Here is a 24290-nt window from a genome sequence, read left to right as displayed (position 1 = left end):
CATGAATGCTATAACAATAGTGGTGCAAGATAGCCTTCCAGCGTGGATAATGTCTGCTTTCAGAGCTGCTGAAATCGCTCTGTTATCTGAATTGTTTAAAGAAATTAGTTTCCCAGGATCTGTCCAGTGCGTTAAAGGTACTGTATGTGACATAGCTACTTTAGTATGTCACTAAAGTAGAAGAGTTTTTGTCCTGTATTATTTAACTTGTGTTAGTATTGTAAAAATAAGAATTGTAAATCCAGGTTGTTTTAAAATTAAGTACAAACATGAATAGTTAGACTTCTAAAAGAGATTAAAAGTCCATAATAGTGCGAGTCCAAATACAAAATGTAGCGGCCGTGTGTTTAATAATAAACCCTTCTATTTTTTGTAATTTCAGCTGACAGGTTAAACTAACAGAAATGTTTTTTGTTGTTTTTTGTTTGTTTGTTTGTTTTTTTACTTAATAGTTACATGTGTTGAAGATGATGATGAAAGCTCTGAAAGAACTTCCAGAAAATCTCGTCCTGGTGTCATAACTTTTACAGAAGAAGAGACAGCAGAACTGGCAAAGATTAGGCCTCAAGAAAGTGCCACTGTTTCAGAAAAAGTTCTTGTCCAGTCAGCTGCAGAGAAAGACAGAATTAGTGAGATCAAAGATAAGCAAGCAGAACTGGAAGCAGAGCCCAAATATGCCAACTGTTGCAGTTATTGTCCCAAAAGCTTTAAAAAACCTAGTGATTTAGTCAGGTGAGGAATGGAAAAATTATAATATCTTTTTTATTTGCTGAATAGTTCACCAGAAACTTTAGCAATAACAGTTGGATAAATTTTCCTTTTTCACAGTGGTTTTAAAAATGTGTCAAATGTTACATATTCTGAATATGGCTAATCTAGCCTTTTCATATTTATTTTCCTGCAGTATTAAAATTATTATTAGGAAGTTTTAGAATAAATTGTTTCTTCTTTCTCTAATACTTGTGTATAAAAGCATGTAAAAATCTGTTGAAAAAATGCAGATACTTAAATTTTGTTCTGCCTAGAGTAATGCTAGTATAAGTATTAAATTAATTTTAAAATTAATAAGATAGAAAATAAATATTTGTACAAACTGACATAAAAGTTGAAATTCATTTATATGTGTATCCTGGAATTATTAGGCATGTTCGTATCCATACTGGAGAGAAGCCGTATAAGTGCGATGAATGTGGAAAGAGTTTCACTGTAAAATCCACTCTGGATTGTCATGTTAAAACACACACAGGTCAGTTTTGCATGTCTTTGTTAGAAGCTGTTTGTTTCTTGAGCAGCTGTTTAAGTACAGACTTTGCAATAAATGCTATGTTTCACTGTGATTTAGTATTTGGAAATGTGGATGACTCTGCTAGGGGAAATTTGGTACTTGTGACACCATCAAGTGAATCACGTCTGAACATTCTGAATAAACAACGTTATTACAGCCTTCTCTGTTAGTAAGCCTACTACTCTATTAGTAAGGCTCTAAAGCATGGTCTTAGCTCATGCAAAAACTGTGTATGTAAGTATCCTGAATATGTTCATGTCAAATCTTCTGTAGCATTTCAATGATAAATTATTTTCTTGAGTAAGAAGGTGGAGTTGGGGGAATTTTATAAAATTAAGTTAGAGAAAAAAACTCCTATAAACATGAATATGGGTGCTGCTATGTAAACTGGAAATTAAAAGTTCAAAAATTTTGACCATTCAGCTGTCTGAATCTTGCAGGTTGAATGAAAACCTAGTATCTGTAGTACTTAGATTTTTAGAGTAGGTTTTTGTATTCCTATGAGACATCTGATTTTAATAGTACTATTTTTCAACTACGATTTTGCACTAATTAAAAAAACCTTCTATGTCTTCCATACTTGTTTTCTTCTTACCATTGAACTTCTGTAATAAACCCAGTCTTGGACTAAGTAATTTCTAAAACTGTCTACAGTTTCATTAAGTTTTGTTATTATCCCTTTTCAAAAATTAAAAAAAAAACAAGATAGAAAGCTTTTAATGCTGTAATGCATGATTATTTTGTTCATGGAAGCTCCCTCTTCATTTTACAGTATTTGTACTTTCTACTGTTGTTTAGTAAGAAATAGTACTCATGTTACATGAAATTGTTATGTAGATCAGGACAGACAGTAGCAGATAGTAAGGGTAATGAAAGGAACAAAGCAGGGATGGTGTCATGTACCTGTGGGTTCAAGCAGTTTACAAATTATGGGACTCTGAATAAAGAGATTGCATATCTGCTCTCTAGCTTTAATAGAATATTTTACATTAATTTTATCCCGTTGTTTTCTGAATTCAGAAAAACTGAGTAAAAAGGAATGGCCTTCAGTGTAGTCAGTAGTAGTAAGTTAAAGGATTAATTTGATTTTCTGTTTGCTCTCTTGATAATTTTGATCCTAAGCCCACTAGTTTTTTTGTCTGAGAAATAAAGACAAATTGCTTCCCCTTCTTAATGGTTAAGCTCTGTATGGTTGTACAGGCTTTTTGATAATATATGATGGAGCTTTGTAAATTATTATTTTAAGATCCTTAAACAGAGTTTCCCAACCTGCTATTCATTCTCTCATTCACGTTACATATAGTACAATTTTGAAGTTTGAGTTCCTTGCTCAGGTGTTTAAGAACTCTTTTGCTGACTTCCAGCCTTGTGAAAATTATTCATAGAAACCGTTTGTGTTCGGTCTTAGAACTGTTTTTCTTTAGTTCATGAAGAGACTCTGGCCTTTCACCCTGTGACAGCATTTTTGTTAAGGTCTTTTTGTATAAAACCAGCAAAAAATGCCAAAAATCCAGATGCAGTGGAAATCTGATGTTCTTCGAAGAGCACTCACAGATTTTGAGGTGTAATTTTCACTGCCAAAGCCACATCACCTTTTCCTTATTGTAATTCATTTTATCTTATGGGAGCTTTTCTCCGTGTTCTTTTATACTTGGTCCAGCTTGGGCTGGATGAAGTTCTGCTAATGTGCAGTTTTCTGCATTTGAGCCTGGATTGCTTTCTGGAATGCAGTCTTAATCTGTGGGCAATACCTACATCTAATAATTCATTGGATTTTATATTGAGTTCATTGGAATTTATATTTATTTAAATGAACAGTAAAAAAAATTTACAGTATTAATGTCTGTAACTCCTCTTAAAATAGTTCAGTTTGAACAGCAACTCTGATCCTCACCTGCAGATGAGAGTTGCCTGAATTGGAACCTACTAGATATCAACTGTAATCAGCAATGATCCAAAGAATTAGTTTGGGGCTTTACTGGAAGATTGGAAGTTGCTCAGTGAGGTGTATGGTTCTTTGTCTGAACACTTAGCTCCTGCATCCTGATGTAGCATGAAGTGGGATAACTGAAGTCACACACTATTGCATTTCTGTCTTCATTTCTTTTCCAGTTTCCTAATTACATAACAGATTTTTTTTGACGTGTTAGATGTGTAGCCAGTAGTGTGACATGTCAGTGGCATAAAAGCCATTTAATTTTTGCTATATTTGGAAGCAGTGCCAATTTAATGTTTGCCATTCCTCGATGACTTTTCATCTGAACTTGTGATCATCTTTCCTTCGAGCTTCCCTTGTAGATAATAACTCAAAACTACTGAACTACTGAAAACATAGTTCAGCTGTCTTTGATTTTTCTTTTCGGATTCCTAGTATTGACACAAAAGGCCCAAGAGTGAGGTCATAATCTTATTGCATCTTTAAATAACAGGACTTCAGATATTCTATTTATTCATTCCTGCTTACTTTTTGTTGGTTTTCTTCTCTCTGTCTCTTATTTTTCCACTCCCCCTTTCTCCCAGTAGGTGGAGATTTTTTTATTTAGTGGGGAAAACTGCTGGATGACTTCCTTTGTGGTACTGTGAATGTGGTAGATGACTTTGCTGCAGCCCAGATTCCCATTGTTTTACTGGTTCATGTTACTGGGCTCTTTCTTCTCCGTTTTTTGAAACAGAATATAGTCAGAGGTTTACTTAGTTTTGTTGAACAAGAAGTGACAACAGTGTAGCAGGGTTTTGTAATTTGCAGTAGGCTGAATTGTAATTCAGGAAATTGATGAGCGATTCTTATGTGTCAATGGAAACTGGAACTCAAAAGCAGGAATGATAGGCACATATTGCTCTTGTGATTTCCTTACCAAATGCATTAGTTTCTTTCCCTTGTTTAGCTAGGAAGCAATCTTGTGCTGGAAGGCCTGGTAATTTCAGGAATTATAGTGGGTTTTCAGCTGCAGTGGCATGTTTGCTGCCAGATAGTTACATTATGCTTTTTGTGAATTGTACAGCTGTGCATATGGTTAAAGGAATAAACTCTGTAGCTTGCTGTGACTTGTAGTACATTAAAAATTCCGTTTGAGATCAAGGATATTTTTCAGATGTTACACACTCTGAAAGGAGAGACAAAGAGGTCTGTATATGTATAGACCAGATTTCTGTACTTCTGGATTACTTTATGGGATTTATATTTTGTTTTGGAATGCTATCTCACTTAATTTTAATAATTTCCTACTTGTTATCCATTAATACTGGTTAGTTGAGGCAGTATTGAAACAGAAGAATAAAGCTGCTGGAATTAAAAAGGAAATGAGTGGCAAAGTAAGTAGGAGCCAAATGCTGAAGAGGTCAAGATGAAACTTTTAATTCTCCAGTTTATGAGCTGTATAGTTGAAACAGTGGATTAGTCAGGAACATGAGATGAGGAGGACAACAGAGGCATGAAGGTGACCAAATAAGCTTCTGCCTGAAAGCTTTAAAAGCGTATGGAATTTTAGTGAAAGGAAAAAGTTAATATGCCTTTCATTGAGAATCTTAATTCATTTGAAAAGCAGCCAAATAATAAAGTCCAATTATTTCAAATTTATTCTGTTCAAATTAGTTTAGTGTCTGTTAATGGGGTTTGTTAAATGGATTATTTAGTTCTGTCAATCTTTTTAGAGGTTTAATCACTTATCTTTCTGGTTTTTAAACTTTTCTAGGTCAGAAGCTCTTCTGTTGTCACGTGTGCAGCAATTCTTTTTCTACAAAGGGCAGTCTAAAAGTCCACATGCGCCTGCATACGGGAGCAAAGCCCTTCAAATGCCCACACTGTGATTTGCGGTTTCGTACTTCAGGGCGCAGAAAAACCCACATACAGTGTCATTATAAACCGGATACAAAGAAAGTTAGGAAGCCTGTTGCACGGACTTCAACTGAGGGACTACAACCAGTCAGTCTTCTCAATTCATCCTCAACAGACCCTAATGTTTTCATCATGAATAACTCTGTTTTGACAAGTCAGTTTGATCAAAATTTACTTCAACAAGGACTTGTGGGCCAGGCTATCCTGCCTGCTTCAGTATCAGGTAAAAATGGATGGGATGGTGATGATGTTGTGGAGATCAAGTTATGAAATTTGCATTCTATTAGAGTTCAGAAAGTTTTGCCGAACAATGCTTGCCAAACAGTTAAGAGTTGTCCTGAATTCATGGTTTGATGCACAGTGGTGACATGAATAGAAATTTACTTATTTAAGAATGAAGAAAAAATATATGCAGTTCACCTAAAAGTCTTTTCAATTCTGCTGTGGTATTGCACTGCAGCGAGGAAGAAAATGCAGATAACAAATAGGTGGAGTACTTGTATTATTCTTGGTAATACTTTGTTGGTTTTATTTAAAAAGAAAAGAAGCCAAACAGTTACTCTGTTTGTCTTCACTAGTTATTTATGTGAATAATGAAGAGTGTCTTAAGTGCATATGCTCTGTTGTACATGTGTAGTTATTTCTCCAAAATAGAAAAAAAACCCACATACACCAAAAGAAAACCAACCAAAAGACCCCTAACCTCAACACAAAGCAAGAAAGCTCTTTAGCAATATAAAAATTAGTAGTGTAGGTGTGTATGTTAGATGATTAAGTGTCTAGGATATGAAGTCTCACCAATTGGCAGTGACTACAGCTGCATTAGCACATTAAATGTACCACAGCCCATTTGTTGAGGCCAGCTAGCATAGAATACCCAGCATGCTTCGTGTTGCAAGAAAGTGACCTTTGGAGAATGATCCTTGATAATTTCTAACTTTTTTCAGGTACTTTTTGTGTAAGTGCACACTGACCCAATGTTTGTGTAAGTGCTCAGATAAACTTGGGACAGGGACAATTTTAAGAGCAGAATAGTGTTAAGGCACAAGACGTGCCTTGGTACTCTTAAATATACTACTTAAATTGTGGGTCTTGGACTGTCTTTCATTTTTGAAAGTGAGACTTTGATTTTATGTGCTTTGGTTTTTTTTCAGTACGTGTCTATGATTTTGCAGGTATGCTCACAAATTCAGATTATTGTCTCATATTTAACTGTGGCCATTCCAGCTTATCTGATTTGACCTAAACTGTTGTCCAAAATGAACAAATAGTTGGTGTTCAGAGTAATATTATTTGACAGGCACAAGTTAGTGTAAACTTGTGATGAATGAAACATCAATGCATTGATCTTTGCTTGGGTTTTTGAACAGAAAGAGGAAGAGTGTTTTATCTTGTTCAGATGTGCTAGAAAGAGGCCTTATTAAATTGAGACTAGTAGTGTGGGTTTTTGGCCAAAGCAGGTATTTTTTGGGTGCGTTGTAAACCAGAATTCTTCAGTATAATAAATCTAAAGAGGGAAGGATAGGTGTTTTTGAAGCATCAACCAAAGGAAACTGGTTGATCACACTCAAGGTGTTTTGAGATGAAGGTATGTCAAACACAAGATGACTTTCATATATTGTCTCAAGACCTTTTGTGGAGATGGTTTGTTCAGCTTTTGAAATTAGAACCTTTTCAAGTTCTAAAGACTTCAGGATTTCAGTTGCTAATGCGCCTTTATTTTCATCTGTGTAAGTACGGAGGATGAACTTTGACGGTTTGATACTTGACCATGTCTGTGCTGTGCAAAATGTGGGAGTAAATTTTGTGTGTCTCTTCAGAGTCACAATGTAAATATCCTGTGTGTGTGCTTCTTTGTTTAGGTGTAACACTCTCTCCAAGGAAATCTAAGCAAAATTCTTCAGCTTTCTAATGCTACTCTGGAGGGATTCTTGTTTTGTAAGCCACTAGCTAGTGCCTAAATAGCAATCCTTAAGTCACATGGAATTTATGAAGCTTTAAAACAGGCAATCAAATTACTTTATATTTAAATTATACACTTCAAATTACCATTCTTGTCATAAATAAATGTGTGTGTACGTAGCTTTCATATTGATTTAATTTATGAAATAAGCACGCTGAAAGAGGTAGTCAGTAATGGTAAATAAAAACATTACAATATAACTGTTTTCTTTGGTAGCTGGAGGTGACTTAACTGTGTCCTTGACAGATGGTAGCTTGGCCACTCTTGAAGGAATACAGTTACAACTTGCTGCTAATCTGGTTGGACAAAATGTTCAGATATCTGGAATAGATGCCACTGGTATTAACAACATAACATTACAGGTAAGTTGCTCACTGTTCCTTGCTTTTAATTCTGTGAAATTACTTTGAAGGCTGATGAAAGTTTAAGGAGCCTACATAATTCTGGAAGAGTTCCCTTGAGTTGAGTGAGCTAGTAACATACTGTATCACTTGTACGATGCTAGAAGACTTAAAAAATAGCTGCACAGTGGGATATTTTTCTCTTTTTTTTTTTTTCATTTTCGTTTTTTTCACGTTTTTTTACCTCTAGGGGATTTTTCCAGACTGCTTTAAAATACATATTTTTTTCCTTTTAATTGTATTTGGTCTTTACACTTCAAAAGTACTTTAGGTTCCCACCCAACCCCCAAAAGGCACCCACTCACCCCCTGAAACAAACCTGAATTATTGCACAGTGTTCTTTTCTAAACATAAGGCACTGTGTAACTTTGCAAGCTTTTAATGGTTGAATTCACAATTTAAATTCCCATTGAGCTTGTAAAAGAAACGACAGAAAGAGGTGAGATGATTGCATTTAAAAGTTCTTGAGATGTGTGAAACAATGATTTTCTTGAACTTGGCTATGTTCGATGAGTTGCACAGAATTATTGATGTCGGAGGAGCCCTTGAAGGTCACCAGGTACAACCCCAGGGTCAGGGGAGGGACATCTGCAGAGCTGCATTGAGTTGCTCATAGTCCGTTTGCTCAAGGAGTTTTTAGCATAAAATGAAGACATTTTCATTTTGTTTTTCTCAACTGCTAAATGTGTCTGAAGAGGAAAATGTCTTATCTTTAAGTGTAGAGAACAACTGTTGGCTTGTGAAATGAGACTTTAATGACCCCTAGGAGCTGAAAAATTAAATAATTTCTAATATCAGTCTTCTCTCTGCTCCATGCTGTTTCACTTTCAAAGGCTTGGAGACAGTAATAAGCATTACATGCACTAATAGGACAGTACAGAACACCAGCAGTGTGTTTACCTAGGGCCAGGCATGCTGATATGTAACTGATCATTATTTCCCTAACATTTTGCTGAAGGAAGGGGGAGAAAGTGAATTGGAGTACACTGGTTACATAGTCACTTTAGAGACTGGCTATATACAGACACATAAAACTAAATTTAAATTATAAATAATTTATTATCAATTTCCAGTACCGTATACACTCTCTATGTAGTATTTATTCGGGACTTATGTTAAGAATATTGATTTAACCCAGTTTGTTAACTTCAGATTGATTGCTGAAAACTTGTTTTTCAGATTGATCCAAGTATCCTACAGCAGACATTACAGCAGAGTAATTTACTTACTCAACAGCTGACTGGAGATCCCACCATGACTCCACAGAATCCCTCCCTCCAGGCAACAGAAAATGCAGTGCCAGCTAATGTGGTTATTCAGCCCATATCAGGCTTGTCTTTGCAGCCCACAGTAACATCATCTGCTAACATGACAATAGGGTCCCTGTCTGAGCAGGAGTCTGTGCTGACAACCAGCGCTAATGGTAAGCACTATCAGTAGTTTTATTGTCATTTCAATTTCTTAATCTTACTCAGGGTATTACTTACAGCGAGAAAATGTCTCCCCCCTGCCTCTCCCCACTCGCACCAAACACTTCATTTTATTAAAATAAATTTGCAGTTCTTGCTTGAGCATCTTCAGCAAATTTTACAGCTTTCTGTTACCCTTTCTTAATACAATTTTTTTCAGAAGGTGAATCAGAAACTACGTTTAGATTAGATATTAGAAATTCTTTACAGTGAAGGTGGTGAGGCACTGGAACAGGTTGCCCATAGAAGCTGGATGCCCCATCCCTGGAAATGTTCAAGGCCAGGTTGAATGGGGTTTTGAGCATCTTCGTATAGTGGAAGTTCATTCTATGGCCATTCTATGATTCTATCTAATGAAAACACTTAAGAACTTCCATAGTTTTGAGCAAAGTACAAAATCTTCATTCTGAAAATCTTAACTACAGAGGAATAAATTGGATGTGAAAAAAATTCATGCTTTATGCTGCCAGTTCTAGCATCTCCCCTTGGCTGCATTGATTATAGTAGCTCAGAAAATATTGCTCTAAAAAGTTACGTCCAATTCCACCAACGGATATTCCTGGAATTCCTTGAATTCCAAAAATTTCACCAACGGATGTTCATGGAATTTCTTTTTTTGTTCTACCACTTTCCTTTAGGTGCACAAGACATTACTCAAGTCATGACTTCACAGGGTATGGTGTCATCTACAAATGGACAGCATGAGATAATGTTGACCATAAATAATTCCAGTTTGAGTCAAGTTCTAGCTCATGCTTCGGGTTCTACTACTGCGACCTCATCAGGAAGTCCTCAAGAAATCACTCTTACAATATCTGGTTTGTGTTTTTAAAAATCTTTAATGATACCAAATCTCTGTTTTGTAAAGTACCTATAGAGTAGTCTACGATGATTTGCACAGTTCACAGTTTTCCCATAGCATATTTTTCTTATATTCATCAGCTTTGAAACATACTCCCCAAGTCCACATTTGAAACCCAAACACATTTGCTTTGAGAATATGTTAGATTGGTTCACTGTTTTATTTATAGCTTCAGTTAACAGCTGGATTTTTATAGATTGATCAAGTTGGTGCTTTGAATCTTGATAAGTAAGATCCGTATTTGTCTAAATATTACTAATCTCAGGTATTTCTGTACATGTAAGTATGTGGATTTGCATAATCACATCTGTGTTAAAATTTGTCAAACTTCTGCATAAAAATCTGCATGTGTAGAAGTTAATGTTATGTTTTGGTTGTATTTTCTATTTTTTATTTTTTCATGATCTGTTGTAAAAACAGTAGCAGTATAATGCTGAGATGGTTCCAGTTACGATAGGACTTATTTCTATTCAGGCCAAGATCTTATTCAGCATAATTCTGGAAGCACTGATCTGAACACTGGCTTAAGGCTGACAGCACCAACCATCAGCAGTCAGACTACAGGTGCTACATTAACTATAAGCAATGACCAGCTTCTTTCTCAGGGCCCTTCACTAAATGCTCCAGGTATGCATACAGCAATGTTTTTAATTGAAAATATTTTTTAGTTCAAAAAGTAAATATTAGAATGAAATGGTATCATCTTGCACGTCATGATTCAGGAACTTTGAGTGTTCTGTGTGTTTTCTCACAAGCTTTAAATTGTTACGTCAGTTTAAATGAACTTTATTCCACATGGTAAGAAAAAATAAAAGCAAGGAGACATGTCTTAAATTAGTACTTTGAGGCAATTAGAGTAGTATTAAAGAATTATATCAATAAACTGGACAACAACAAAATCTGGTGCCTTTGCTGCAGAAGTGATAAAGTATCACTTTATCTAGTAGTCAAATTTTGAGATTTTAAGTATGTATATGAATTTCTACCTATATATGTTTGTATCCGCACGTGAATATTTAAATGTAATTTTTCTAATTTTATCATCTGACTGACAACTTTAAGTTCTTGATTAGCTGTTTAACCGATTTTGTTGATTTCACAATAGAAAATCCTAGTAATGAGAAACAGAAATAACTAAGTTCACTTAAAATATATTTGCAGTTTAGTGTTTATGCATGTAACAGACTTTTTTTCCTTACCATTTTGCGTATGTTCCAGAACTTAATACAACAGGGGGAGCAAACCTTCCTCCAGCAGCACCCATATCTCAGTCTGCAGTTTCTGCACAGAATTTGGTAATGTCTTCATCAGGAGTTGGAGGAGATGGTAGTGTCACTTTGACTCTTGCTGACACTCAGGGAATGTTGTCAGGTGGTCTTGATGCAGTTACACTTAATATCACTTCACAGGTAAGATGCTTTTCTGAACTGACAGATAAATTTATGTTTGTCTTACAGAGCAGGAATTGGAGATTTTGTTTGGAAAACAATTTTGTCCTGTAAATACATAATATTTGAAAGTTTAGTTAATTTTGCTTCTTTCTCCTAACTGTGTGTGTACAACATCTAGAGATATGAAATGTTTGAACAGAAGTGCAGATAAATTTTACAGGGTTGTTTGGTTTTTTACATGAACAGATAGGTTCTGCTGTTTCAAACATGATTTGAGATCAGTTTTTGGTGTTTGTTAGACTATGTACTTCATTATCACTATTCAGTAATACAGGTTAGTACTCCTAAATACATTATTTCATATGGTAATTTTTTCTTTTCCAACTTGTGAATGGGAGAGTTGTACAGCAGCTGTGACAGTTCTTTTCACAGCAAGTAACAGGACAGAATTTAGTTGACTATCTTTAATAACAAGTGGCATTATAAGAAGTTTTATAAAAATGGTGCTGCATGGACTGTCATCTCCCCAGTAGCCTCGCTATTAGCTTCATTTATAGCATAACTTAGGAATATTGTGGTGTCATCAAGAGTCAAAGACATATCAGCAAATAGAATCTACAGAGTGGGGAGATAAAAAATTAAAAGACTACAAAGTGAAAATGGGTGTGTGGTTGACATTTCAATGTCGATTTTCCATCTGAAAACTTAGACTGTTTCTGCTATTTTCCTGACTTAACTAGGTTTAGATTGATTTTTATTTACTTTTTGACCTGAGTTAAAATGTGTAAATTTGTACAAATGAAATACTATTTACCTTGCATGGGCTGTGGTAAATACTGATGAAGCAAAGTTTCCTGGTTCCCTCTGCAGTTTTGCTGTGGAGAAGGGAAGAAAAGATTTCTTAAATAATTTTTAGGATATGTTTGTGGTTTCTGCTATCAGAGAATAACAAAGCAGAGCATGGTTTCATTTCAGACTTTGTAATAATTTAAGTGGTTACATTTGGCGGTGTTGCTGTTTATTTCTAAGATCCCATGCCTCCTGTTAAGACAAGTATAAATGAAATTGAAATATTGAATAATTATGTTAGCTATACAAACATAGTTTTGGTTGCAAGAAATCATGGTGAATAGACAGGTAGTATGTAAAAGAATTGTGTTTCCTGGGGAAATTGAAAAGTCGTTAAAAGTAGTGTAGGAATAGAAGTAGTAAGATATTAGTAATCATATATCCTAAGTAGTGATTTTGTGTGATGATTTCATGGGGTTTGGAAGTATGTTTAATCAAGAAATTTAAATAAAGGAAGGAATAAATAAAAGAACACTGTGGGAAGACCATGCAGGAGAGCAGAATAGAGGGGTTAAAGAAAGGCAATGGAAGGATAAAACATACAGTATTCCATGCAAGGCTGGTAAAACTTAATCGGAACTAAATCTAGTCTTACAACCTTACAGCTGTCATTGCCCTTAAATGGTTAGATATAAATTTAAAAGAGAAAAGGAGGGAAAATAGTTGCACTTGTTCAGATAGGATTTGGGGATTTTGAAATGTTTCTTCCTAAAGAAAAAAGTACCGTTTAGGTGTGAAAACTTACATTTCTACAGTTAACTGTTAAAATACAGCTTTTTAAGTATAGTTACTTTTTTTTTTTTTTCTTTTTTGTGCTCCCCTCTCTGACAGGGTCAGCAGTTCCCTGCTATACTCACAGATTCCAGTCTTGCTAGCCAAAGTGGATCAGGATCACAGCAAGTCATACTGGTGAGCCATACACCCCATTCAGCACCTGCAAACTCTGATGAAATAACATATCAGGTAGATACTCTACATTTCTGTATCTTTCATGGTAAAGGACTTTTATTTAATAAAAATACTGGAATAATTTATTTTTATCTTGAGTCATGAAGGCTGATGTCATTCCCAAACAAATATTGGGAAGAGGTTCTCTGACTTCCTAGTCACCCAGATTCTGTTTTAAGTTTTGAATTAAAAACCACTTTCGTACATATATCCATACACACGAGAATGAAATGTCATTAATAATGTGTTTCTTTCTGCAAATCACATAATCACACGTTCAGCCCAGACAACTCCAGAAATTTCCAAGTAAGTTGGTATTTAGATAATAAAAATAGATAAATTTTGGAGCTGTGGGGAAAAATAGCACCTATTGGTCCACTTTTTCCATTCTCTTTCTGTATCCAAGTTGTTTCAGTGATGGTGCAATATAAAGTCTTTGCTACTTCTTATGCCTTTGAATCACAATAGAAACTCCTACATAAGCAATACAGTTTTGGATTAGAAGAAGTAGTTCAGACTAGTTTTCTTGAAGGCAGAATGAATGTTTTCAACTAGCCTGGTAGGGCAACCTCTTAAACAGGAGAAATGGGGAAGGTAGATGGTGACTTCATTTGTTGCTTTCTATGTTATTATACTTAGGATTCTTCTGTATCTATAAAGTTAGTATTAAATTATCTGAAGAAAGTAGTTTTTCCAGGTAGTTCTCTCTAATTAAAACAAAAGAATAAGGCAGCACACCACCATCCAATTCTATCAATTTTTCATTGTGTTTCAGTACTTCTGGAGGTAGAGCTTTACTTCCTTATGAAAATAGAATCCCCAATAAAGAAGTTAAACAAATAGAAAATATTCTTTTGCTCTACAAAATCAGAGATAATTTTTTTCTGTCCAAAATGCTTTTGGCTTAGAATTTTGTTTGATGGTAAATTGAGGATTATCTGAGATGTTCAGGAGCATAAAACTGAATGTAGAAAAATACAGGTACACACAGTTTCTATTTATGATGTGTGAAGTCAATTTCGTCATCATTATGAATGTTGTTTTCTAAAAATACATACATGTGTCATTCTTTAGAGCAATGAAATAGAAGTTCATATTTACATATAACTGACTTCTTTTGTGTCTGTAAGTTGCTTGCAGATACTCTCCAGAAGTTTGTCATGTTGAGGTAGATTTGAAGAATAAATCAATGTGGATGTGGTTATGAAATTACCTGATAGTGTATTTGTAAATTGTTACAGGTGACAGAAGTCTCCCCTAATGTGGCTAAAAGCAATCAAGCAGAAAAAGAAACTCGTGGGCACCAGTGTTTTGAGTGTAGCCAAACCTTTTATTCTGTCACCATGCTGACGCACCACTGCAAAGAGGTTCATGGCAAGGAGCGAATACACGTTTGCCAGATCTGCAATAAGGCCTTTAAGCGGGCAACACATCTCAAGGTATTTGGTAATAACATTTGACTGTTCTCACAACTCCTTTTGTTTTGGACTTTCTGTCATATTAACAAAAGGTACCTATTAGCCCTTTGTCTTTCCTTTCCCTTTACAGTGTGAGAGGTGTGCATCTGAGAGAGGGAGTCTAAGTGATAATGTGCACAGATAGAGAACTCTCTTCTGGAGCGTGGAGAGGATTTTAATGCATATATTGACTACAGAACGAACAATGTTAATGCCTGTCATGCAAGCGGTAGTGTCAGGAAAAGATTTCACTTTATTGTATATGAATATCATCAGTGCTAATCCTGATTTCCAGATGATCTTTTGGTATCTCAGGAAGTTACCTGCCTTACAGTCTTACCATTTCATTTGTAGATGGCTCTGTCATGTGAGTACAGGTGATAGAGGAAGCATTTGTTTTAAAACGTCCTTATATTATTGCTTTTGTCTAGTGAATTTTCTCTGTTTTCTCTAGATTATGAACAACCTAATACTTCCAAGTCTTTAAAAAAAATTTAGTGGTGTATCTAAATTTTTAATTGGATTATAGAACGTTCCTGTTAGAAATATTGGGTTGTACTAGACAAGTGCTTTGTTTAGGCCAGTATCTTAACCTCTGAGACATACTTAAAGGAAGTAACTTAAAGAAGAGCTTTAAGAAAAGAGTAAACACGTAAGTTGCCTGGAACTTTGCCAGCTTCCCAGAATTTATAGCAAGAAATTTTTTGAGTCAAAGGCAATGTATTTATAGTCATATATATCATCTTTATATTTATAAATTGCTCTCCAATAGATTTCCTTTCACTTTGATATAATATTTTAATGAAATATACTCTCTTTGTGAAGTTCACCCCCTTGGAGTGATCATGTCTATCAAGCAGACTATTGGAAATTGTCATAAAATGTGTTGTTGTAAAACTCTTAACCTCTGAGTTAGAAGAAATTTTCCAGGAAAAAACCAAAAGAGTCTTGATACTTGTTTCTCTTAAGTAATGATAACAAACTGCAAAAATCAGTCTCTCTTCAGTTTGTTTTCTTAGAACTGGGCTCAGGTTAAAAATATGACAAGATCACTTCTTACCCTAGTATGTCCCTTGGATTATTGTCCATAACGGATTTTTCAGGAAGGGAGAGATTGAAGTTGCAATAAAAAGTTCAAGGGCAGTCACAAGAGACTTCAGGGGCTTGGGATAACTTGTTAAGGGATCAGAAGCACGAGTAATCTTCTCTTCTGTCCTTCCAGTTGCAGGGAGAGGAGTAGGAAGAGGCAGGAACAGCTGGCAGATCAATAGCTGTTTCTGAGACTGGTATCACCAGCAGAATTTAGGGGTTTTTGATCATAGGTTGGTCTACACAACAGCAGGCCTGCTGCAGTTGGGCTGCACTTGTCTCAAAAGGGGAAAAAGATCTTTGCTGAGGAGTTAGCAGGGCTTGTCGAGAGATCATCTAAACTAGATTTGTAGGGAGGAAGGGATAGATCCAGACTTGCTGGAGATAAGCTTGAGGGCAGCACGTCAGTGTTTGAGGGTTCGTGTTCTAGTGAGGCCCTTCAAGCTCCACCCCAGCGTGCCAAGTACACTGGAGCACATTTGAAATGTCCCTGTGCTGGTGCGTGCAGCACCGTAGCCATCTCGTTAGAGGTAGGGGAAATGGTCAGTGATCTGCTGCACCACTTAGACATGCACAACTCGTCTATAGGACTGGATGGAATTCACCCAAGGGTACCAAGGAATCTGTCAGAAAAGCTTGCCAAGCCACTTTCAGTCATTTATGATGAGCAGTGCTGGCTTACCAGGGAGGTCCCAGTTGACTGGATCTTAGCACCTGTGATGCCCATCTGCAAGGGCTGCAAGTAGGATGTTGAAAGCTACAGGCCTTTCAGCCTGATCTCAGTGCCAGGAAAGGTTACGGAGCAGCTCATCTTGAGCGCCGTCATGTGGCACATGCAGGACAGCTAGGAGATCAGGCACAGTCAGTATGGGTTTATGAAAAGCAGGTCCTGCTTGGGTAACATGATTTCCTGTGACAAGGAACTTGCTCAGTGTAGGAGGGAAAGGCTGTGGATGTTGTCTACCTGGACTTCAGCAAAGCTTTCTCCTGGAGAAACTGACCTCCATGGCTCGGACAGGTTCACTGTTTGCTAGGAAAAAATTGGGCTATATGTCCAGGCTCAGAGAATTGGTGAATGGAATTACATCCAGCTGGTCAGGAGTAGTGCTCTCCAGGGCTCAGTACTGGAGCTAGTTCTATTTAATATCTTTATCAATCTGGCTAAGAGGATCTTTATCAATCTGGACAAGAGGATCGAGTACACTCTCTGTCATTTTGCAGATAACAGCAAGTTGGGCAGCAGTGGTGATCTGCTGGAGGGCAGGAAGGCTCTGCAGAGGGATCTGGACAGGCTGGATCAATGGGTTGGGGCCAGTTGTGTGAGGTTCAACAAGTCCAGTACTGGGTCCTGCCTTTGGGTCACAACAGCCCCAGGCAGTGCTGCAGGCTGGGGGGTGGAGTGGCTGGAAAGCTGCTGGTGGAAAAGGACCTGGGGCTGCTGATTGACAGTGGCTGAACATGAGCCAGTGTGTGCCCAGGTGGCCAAGGAGGCCAGTGGCTTCCTGGCCTGTGTCAGCAATAGTGAGGCCAGCAGGAGCAGGGCAGTGACTGTCCTTCTTTACTTTGCTCTGGCAAGACTGCACTTCAATTCCTGTGTTCAGTTTTGGGCCCTCAGTTGAAGAAGGACATTGAGGTTCTGGAGTGTGTCCAGAGAAGGGCAGCAGAGCTGGTGAAAGGTGTGGAGCACAAGTCCTAGGAAAAGCAGTTGAGGGAAGCCAAGCTTGTTTAGCCTGGAGAAAAGGAGCCTGGGCGTCACTTAACACTCTCTACAGCTGCCTGAAAGGAGGTTGTGGCCAGGTGGGGGTTGGCCTCTTCTGCTGGCTAATGAGCAGTAGGATAAGAGGAAATTACCTCAGTTGTGTTAGGGGAGGTTTAGATTGGATATCAGGGAAAATTTCTTCACTGAAAGGTTTGTCAGGCACTGGCACAGCCTGTAAAGGGAAGTTGTTGGGTCACCAACTCTGAAGGTGTTTAGAAGATGTGTAGATGTGACACTATGGACAGTGTCTTAGCAGACATAGTTTAGTGGTAGCCTTGTCACTGCTGATTAATGGTTGGCTTAGATCTTAAAGGTCTTAAAGGACAGTTTCATTTACCACTGGACCATCATGTACTAAAACAAATTCCACCCTTTATCAGACTCTTTTTCTTTATCAAGATGTTAATAGCAGCTTCACCTATGAGCAGCCTTTAATGAGGCAAATTCAAAGATAAATGTTGGGGTTTGGCTTAGGATTTTGGGAAGAGTTCAGTGATCTGTTACTCATGGTATTCATTTTATACTTATGGAATTCTGGAGATCACAAAAAAGTTTGGCACTACCAAACTTCAGGCTTTTCAGAAAAATCCAGTAAGAGTTAAGGGTATCAGTGTTTAGATGCCAGTATTTAACAGCATGTGTTTTTTCCAAAGATGTCAGTACCAGCAGTTCCACAGTTATCTATAAGAAATTCCTCTTCAGAGATCATGTACAAGCAACTCCACCACATACCCCACCCCCAGTGTTAAGGCTTTTCAGTCCAGTGACTACAGTTCTCCTTCTGATGTGGGTTACTGTCCTATTTTACAGCTTCAGAGAGAAGAATCTTAAGACATGCACAGTGTCTAAACTGTCCAATTTCATATGAATTTGTAGTGGAACTATCTGGAAGTTGACTTTCAATAGTAAATAAGGCACAGACATGATTCCAAGATGAAAGGAAAAAGGCCTTATCATCTTATTAAAACAATGGAATCAAACAAACTTTTTATTGCCACATTTTCAGAGGTGGTTACAATTAATGTTTCAGGAGTGATGGGGTATAAGAGTGGCATACTAATGCATCAGCCATTTCAAAGAAGGTTTCCTGGTCTTACTTTCTAATTAGATAAAGCTTGTTTGCTACCCTAAGATAATTACTCTCTGAAGAATATAAGAATTACACAAATAAAACTGTAAAATATCACATGAACAATCAGTGAAATATTATGTCTATAAAGAGATGATTGCACTTCAGAATGTTGCATTTCCATGAACTATTTTCAAAAGTATATTTATTTTACAGGAAAAGTATAAGAGATGCACAGATCAGTGGAACAGAATTGCATCATAAACTATTTCTTCAGAGAAAGTTGACAGGAAGTTTTACAGAGCTATCTGGATGATAGGTTGTTTGCTTTCAAGTAGAAGATGGGATGGGGTTTGTTAGTATTTGGAGGTTTGGTTTTGTAGTGGAAGAAAGTAGCAACTGGTTTCAGATAATTTTTCTGAAATAGGTCATAGTATGCTTCCACCATTTCAATGCTTGAGGGAGTAATGAACAAGATAAAACTGAAAGATTTTGTTTATTTCCACCTAAGCAGGAGTTTACAGGTACATTATTTTTCTCAGAAGACCTTACATTATTTCTCTATATTACTCTATTATTTTAATTACTGTGATAATAATATTCTTCCATGTAACTTTCTCAGTGATTTTCCAGTGTAAACAAACTGCAGACACAGTTTGCTTCTGTTCGTGGAGTGAGGAATAGGACTTCATAGACATCAAGAAGGCTTATTGTTTAGGTATAGTAAAGACTAATTAATAGTTTAGTCTGTAATCAAATAGACTAGAAAAGAATATCCACACACATTTTAGAAAGCGGACAAGTATTTACAGTACTGTTTCCCAGACAGTTCTTGATTAGATTTTTTTATCTTCATATATTTTTTATTTATTTTCTTTTGTAATTTGATTTTTTTTCTTGGTATTAATAAATTAAAAGTGAAAAAAAATAATACATAAGATAGATAACATAAGATAGATAACATAAGATAGATAACATAAGATAGATAACATAAGATAGATAACATAAATCTTCTAAGTTTGAAAAATATCTGGGCCGGGGATCAGTATATTAAAAACACTGAAATTAGAACTCTTACTGATGCTTCTTCATGAAGAAAAAGCATCCTGCTGTCTTACCATTAAGAACTTTAGTGGTTTTATTTTCTGGTGGTTTTTTTCAATCAAGAGTCCATTGCAAAGTGGTTCTGTTTGCATCTTGCCATCACACAGCTATGTGTGTATGTTGTGATAGTTGACTCTTTGAGGCCTGTACAGTTTGACAGTGTTACCAATTCGGGTGCTGAGGAATACCCACATACCAGACAAGGAGGGAGATGGATTCTGTAGAGGAGAGGGGGAAAAATCCTGTATTAGCTTGCAATGCACAGTTGTCAAAATACCTCTTTGTAGATGAACAGAGCATTTAAAGAACTGTGGTTTGGTTTTCTGAATTTTATTTTGCTTCAAGTAATTAGTAAAGGGCTAATGTATACCAAAAAAGAAAGACACACAGTTACTGATGAAGTTATTGAGAGAGTGTAAAGATACTGATGGTTAGAGAGAGTTGATACACAAAAATGATTTCTCATTTAAAAGAAAAAAACAAATTCAGGCTTCTGTTTTCTTCCAGTTTGTCTGCTGATGACTAAGATCCTCTGCTTTTGCCTTCAAGTTGTGAATATATTTTTATGTTAAGTACTGAGGTCTTTTTAAATGGTCTGAAATTTTTTTTTCCTATGCTGGCTTAGGAACACATGCAAACTCATCAGGGTGGACCTTCACTAAGTTCACAGAAGCCTAGAGTGTTTAAGTGTGATACTTGTGAAAAAGCTTTCGCTAAGCCAAGTCAGCTGGAGAGACACAGTCGCATCCACACAGGTGACGCCAGAAATTATTTTTATCTTGAGAGATTTTCTTATGAATATCTGGGTGTTATGTTTGGAGCCCTTGCTTATGCTTTCAGCTAACTGCATTTAAATGTCAACTTAAGCTTAAAAAAACAGGTAAATTTCTTACCTCAAATGCTTGGAAACTAAAAGGAGGAACAGCAAACTTGAAAACTCATGTGCTTCACTAAGCTCATCTGTATTTCGGGACTGGGAGTACTGCAGTGAAAATGTGAGTGCATGAGCTTGTTAGTCAGTCTAAAGGTTAGTCAGTCTTTGAAACAGATTAATAAAAGCATATTTTAAGCATTATTTAAAATTATTTAAAGGCACTGGTTATGATCATCCCAAATCATATGGGATGTGCAACTAAGGGAGCGTGCTCAGTGATGTTAAACAAGGGCTAGGCTTAACTGCTGATATTGACTGCTGATACTGACTGCTGTATGCAGTGTTTCATTATCACTGAGCTTCTTGCACAGGTCATCTGTTTCTAATGCCAGTGCTTTTACTTTGTTGTGTTCTTTTCCACATATTCCACTTCTGCTATTTTCTTTAGCAGTTATTCTATAAGAAGTCTGTACTGACTCCTCCTAGGGAGCACTGATTTTCTGTAATATAAGTGCTTTTCAGGTTGCAGCTTCTGCCCTGCTGTAAGTTGAAAGCTGTACACAGGATGATAGCACAGCTGCCCTCCCTGCCACCTTCTGTGCCTGACAAACATTCTTCTTAAGAACATGAGTTGTAACTGTAGGAGTCAGTTCTCTGAAACAAGTTCATTCTTTTCCCTATCACTGCTACCAATAAAGAGCTCTCATGGCTGCTAAACTTAAGGAGGACAGGGTAAAGTTATCTGTGTTGCTACTAACCTGGAGAAGACCAATGAATTTGGCTGGATGTGCTGTAGAATAAGATTCCCTCAAAGGGTAACTCTCTCTTAGAGTGAGTCAGCCAGAGCTTTCTCCTTCCCCAGCATCAAGCTATTTTGTGGTTACTACATTAGAAAGGAACATTCTGCTTCTACTGTGGGTAACTTACCTAGGTGATAAGTTGGATAGGAAAGATAATATCAGTGATTCAGTACTTATGTAACTATTCTGACATTTGAGATTTTGGCTGACAATGTGGAGCTATAGCACTGTTTGGAGAAAGTCTCAAGGAAAATGATGATGTCTATTTCATTTCTAAATCATCTTGATAATTTTTACTGAATTCCAAACTGTATTTCAATCATGAAATAAGTTTTTCTTTCTTATAAAGGGGAACGGCCATTTCAGTGTACACTGTGTGAAAAGGCATTTAACCAGAAGAGTGCTCTTAAAGTCCACATGAAAAGGCACACAGGAGAGAGACCTTATAAATGTGATTACTGTGCCATGGGATTTACACAGAAAAGCAATATGAAACTGCATATGAAACGGACTCATGGTTACACTGGTATGTAACATTCCTGCTGAGGGCAGGGATCTGTATGTTTTGGTAGAAGAGCACAGAGCACTTCCCTGAAGTTATGGAGGAGTCAAGTGCTAAAAGCCAAAGACCACAGTTAATGAGCTAGTAGTTGCACATGCAATGCAAGAATCAGGTTGCAACGGCAATTAATTTCTTTTTATGGTTCCTTGTTTTTTACGTGGAGCTCTGAGTATAGAAATACAGAGTTGAAAATTCTTCCAGGAAAGCAGTATATTGTATTAGATTTTTAAAAATTTTTTTTCCAAGACCATCTAATCAATTTACAGTATCTGAAGTAATTTTATAATACTGTTCCCATCATGATTCCTTTGTTCCCAAGTCTATATTTGCATTTTTCTTACACCATACATCAAATCATACTCATTTGCCTTTTCTCTTTTACCTTGGTAGGTCCTGTACAAGAGCCTGCAAGTCACCAAGAACAAGAAGGGGAAGACATCAGTCGTGCTCTGAATTTAGAAGAAGTGGTACAAGAATCTTCAAATGAATGGCAAAATATAGGCAATGTTTTTCGATAACACCTTGAAATTTGAAAGCTAAAAATGTTTCTGGGACTTGAACTTTACAGTTAAAGCTTCAAGCATTGAAGATACTAACGATAGAATAATATATTATAGTTTTTTTTTAATTATTTACAGAAGTTACCTAAAAGATGATTTTTTTTAAGCTTATAGAAGAATATTGGGAAAACTTCATTTAATCTGTGCTAAGTTGTCTGTGAATCAATGAACTCAGGTAATAATGTATACAGTTTCATCTTTGAATTTACAGACAGTATATCTATTTAAAGATAAACTGGAACTTTATATCAGAATAGAATGATTCCCGTTTTTAATGGGGATGAAGAATAACGTCACAGGAAAATCATGGAACTGTCAGTCAACTATTTTTTTTATGTTTAAAGAAATAATTGGAAACAAAGTGTTGCAGTTGATAATGCATGCAGTATAAAATAGTGGAGTTTTGCCGTTTTTTTCCTTACAAGGCACAGGAAAAGGCTGTATTTTTTTTTTAAGCTTTATTTTTTAGTGCATTTTGAAAATTTGTTGAAAAAAATAAAATACTGCAAGCTCATGGCTTTTCTTGAGTTAAAGTCTTGAGAGGGAGCATGTTCATTTTCATTCCAACCACAAGAGGCAGTTAGTTTTTTATAGTAAAAGTCTTGAGGTTTTGGACTTGGCAATAATTACTTAAAAAGAATCCAAATGAGAAAAGGTGCCGGTAAAAGCCTCTGTTGTTGTTTGCTGTACTGGGTCAGCAGGTGCATATCACAGTATCTGTGGAAAACAGCCATATACTAAATCTGAGAGGTAAACAAGTACAATTTTGTGGTAGCAGTGAGAAAACTAGATGCTCACTAGGTCACCTATACTATACAATGTTCCCCAGTGCTGTGAACAGTTATCATTTTGAATCTGTAAATTCCTTACTATTTTCTTTGTGGGTTTTGGAAATATATTACATTTATTTGTTGTTTAAGTCATTGTTTCAGCAAAACTACCTAGCTGACTGAGTATTGCTTTCAAAGGTGCCACTTGTTAAGTATATTCATAGCAAAGAAACACTGGAGTAAAAGCATAGTTGTCTTTTAGACATTCCAAAGACAGAAGCTGTTTTCTTATTTTTGCCTTGTTCTTTTGAATTTTATTTATATGTTACATATATATAGATATATATATGTGTGCTTATGTATGTATATATATATTTAAAGTTTATGAGCCTCTGTGTGGCTGATCAGTATATTTTGTAAATACTAATCCCAGTTGCAAGGAGTTCATCTGTTCGATTGCCACAAGTACTTCTAGATCAGTGGTGGATATGTTGTTCTATAATACAGACATGGACTTTAATTTGCTTTCTAAAAGATAATTGTTCTCAGATCCAAAAAGCCCTTTTCTGTAAATATTGTCTATACTCTGTCTGTGATACAAACTAGTTATTTCAGATTGCTGAAGCAAGAAATCGCTATTGGTTTTGATAGGCCATCTAATTCTTTTGTTAACTGTTCAGCATATGTATATAAGTAAAATAGTTGGTGACATGAAAATAACACTTTTGTTATGTGGAATATTTAATTGAAAAACCTGCTAAATAATATTACTTTTTTCCAAATTCTGTTTTGTGTATTTTTTTAAGCATATGATTCTGGATTCTAGGAGATCGGAAAAACAGTTTACAGAAATGCGTATATGAATATCAGATGTAAAGAATAAAGTCCTCCCAGCAGTGCCTTCCCTTCCAGGCAGCCTGTGACTGTTTCAGCTGGTGTCTGGCCTCCTGGCATAGCATGCAGTTTATCTATAATAATACAGCAAAATATGCTGTGTTGCATGTACCATGTATGAATTGTTTTCCCTGTTATTTCAGGGAATATTCTATAAATGCACAGAGGGCTTGGAACTAGGTGATCTTTAAGGTCCATTCCAACCCAGACCATTTAATGATTCTGGGTTGGAATGATTCTTGATACACACAACCTAAAAGCTGATCTCATGAGTAAAAAGATTACATTTTTAAAGGGTCACTTTTCAAAGTGTTACGCCTTGGTTAGAGGCAGTGAGTCTGTGTAGCAA

General features: G+C 36.3%; 1 protein-coding gene across 8 annotated transcripts in view; it reads left to right on the top strand.

Moving 5' to 3' along the window:
- The window catches only part of ZNF236 (zinc finger protein 236), a 73046-nt gene extending 49217 nt beyond the window's left edge, over window positions 1-23829 (top strand). For 5 of the 8 annotated variants that reach the window (XM_088172349.1, XM_014875166.2, XM_088172329.1 and 2 more), the window contains 13 exons: window positions 453-732; window positions 1143-1246; window positions 4978-5343; window positions 7300-7445; window positions 8664-8907; window positions 9592-9771; window positions 10290-10442; window positions 11034-11224; window positions 12887-13018; window positions 14245-14442; window positions 20107-20236; window positions 21505-21681; window positions 22108-23829. In XM_088172349.1, the coding sequence (XP_088028475.1) occupies window positions 453-732; window positions 1143-1246; window positions 4978-5343; window positions 7300-7445; window positions 8664-8907; window positions 9592-9771; window positions 10290-10442; window positions 11034-11224; window positions 12887-13018; window positions 14245-14442; window positions 20107-20236; window positions 21505-21681; window positions 22108-22235 (2429 nt within the window). In that variant the 3' untranslated portion in view covers window positions 22236-23829. Of the gene's footprint in view, window positions 1-452; window positions 733-1142; window positions 1247-4977; window positions 5344-7299; window positions 7446-8663; window positions 8908-9591; window positions 9772-10289; window positions 10443-11033; window positions 11225-12886; window positions 13019-14244; window positions 14450-20106; window positions 20237-21504; window positions 21682-22107 lie in introns of those variants that run through there. The other 3 variants (XM_014875164.2, XM_088172346.1, XR_015806460.1) reach the window with 2 other exon arrangements.
- The last annotated feature ends 461 nt before the right edge of the window (window positions 23830-24290 follow it).

Source organism: Sturnus vulgaris, chromosome 1, assembly GCF_052056855.1.
Source record: "Sturnus vulgaris isolate bStuVul1 chromosome 1, bStuVul1.hap1, whole genome shotgun sequence".
Lineage (NCBI taxonomy): Eukaryota > Metazoa > Chordata > Aves > Passeriformes > Sturnidae > Sturnus > Sturnus vulgaris.
Note: the sequence above shows the minus strand (reverse complement) of the source record. Positions and strands in the feature narration are given on the sequence as shown.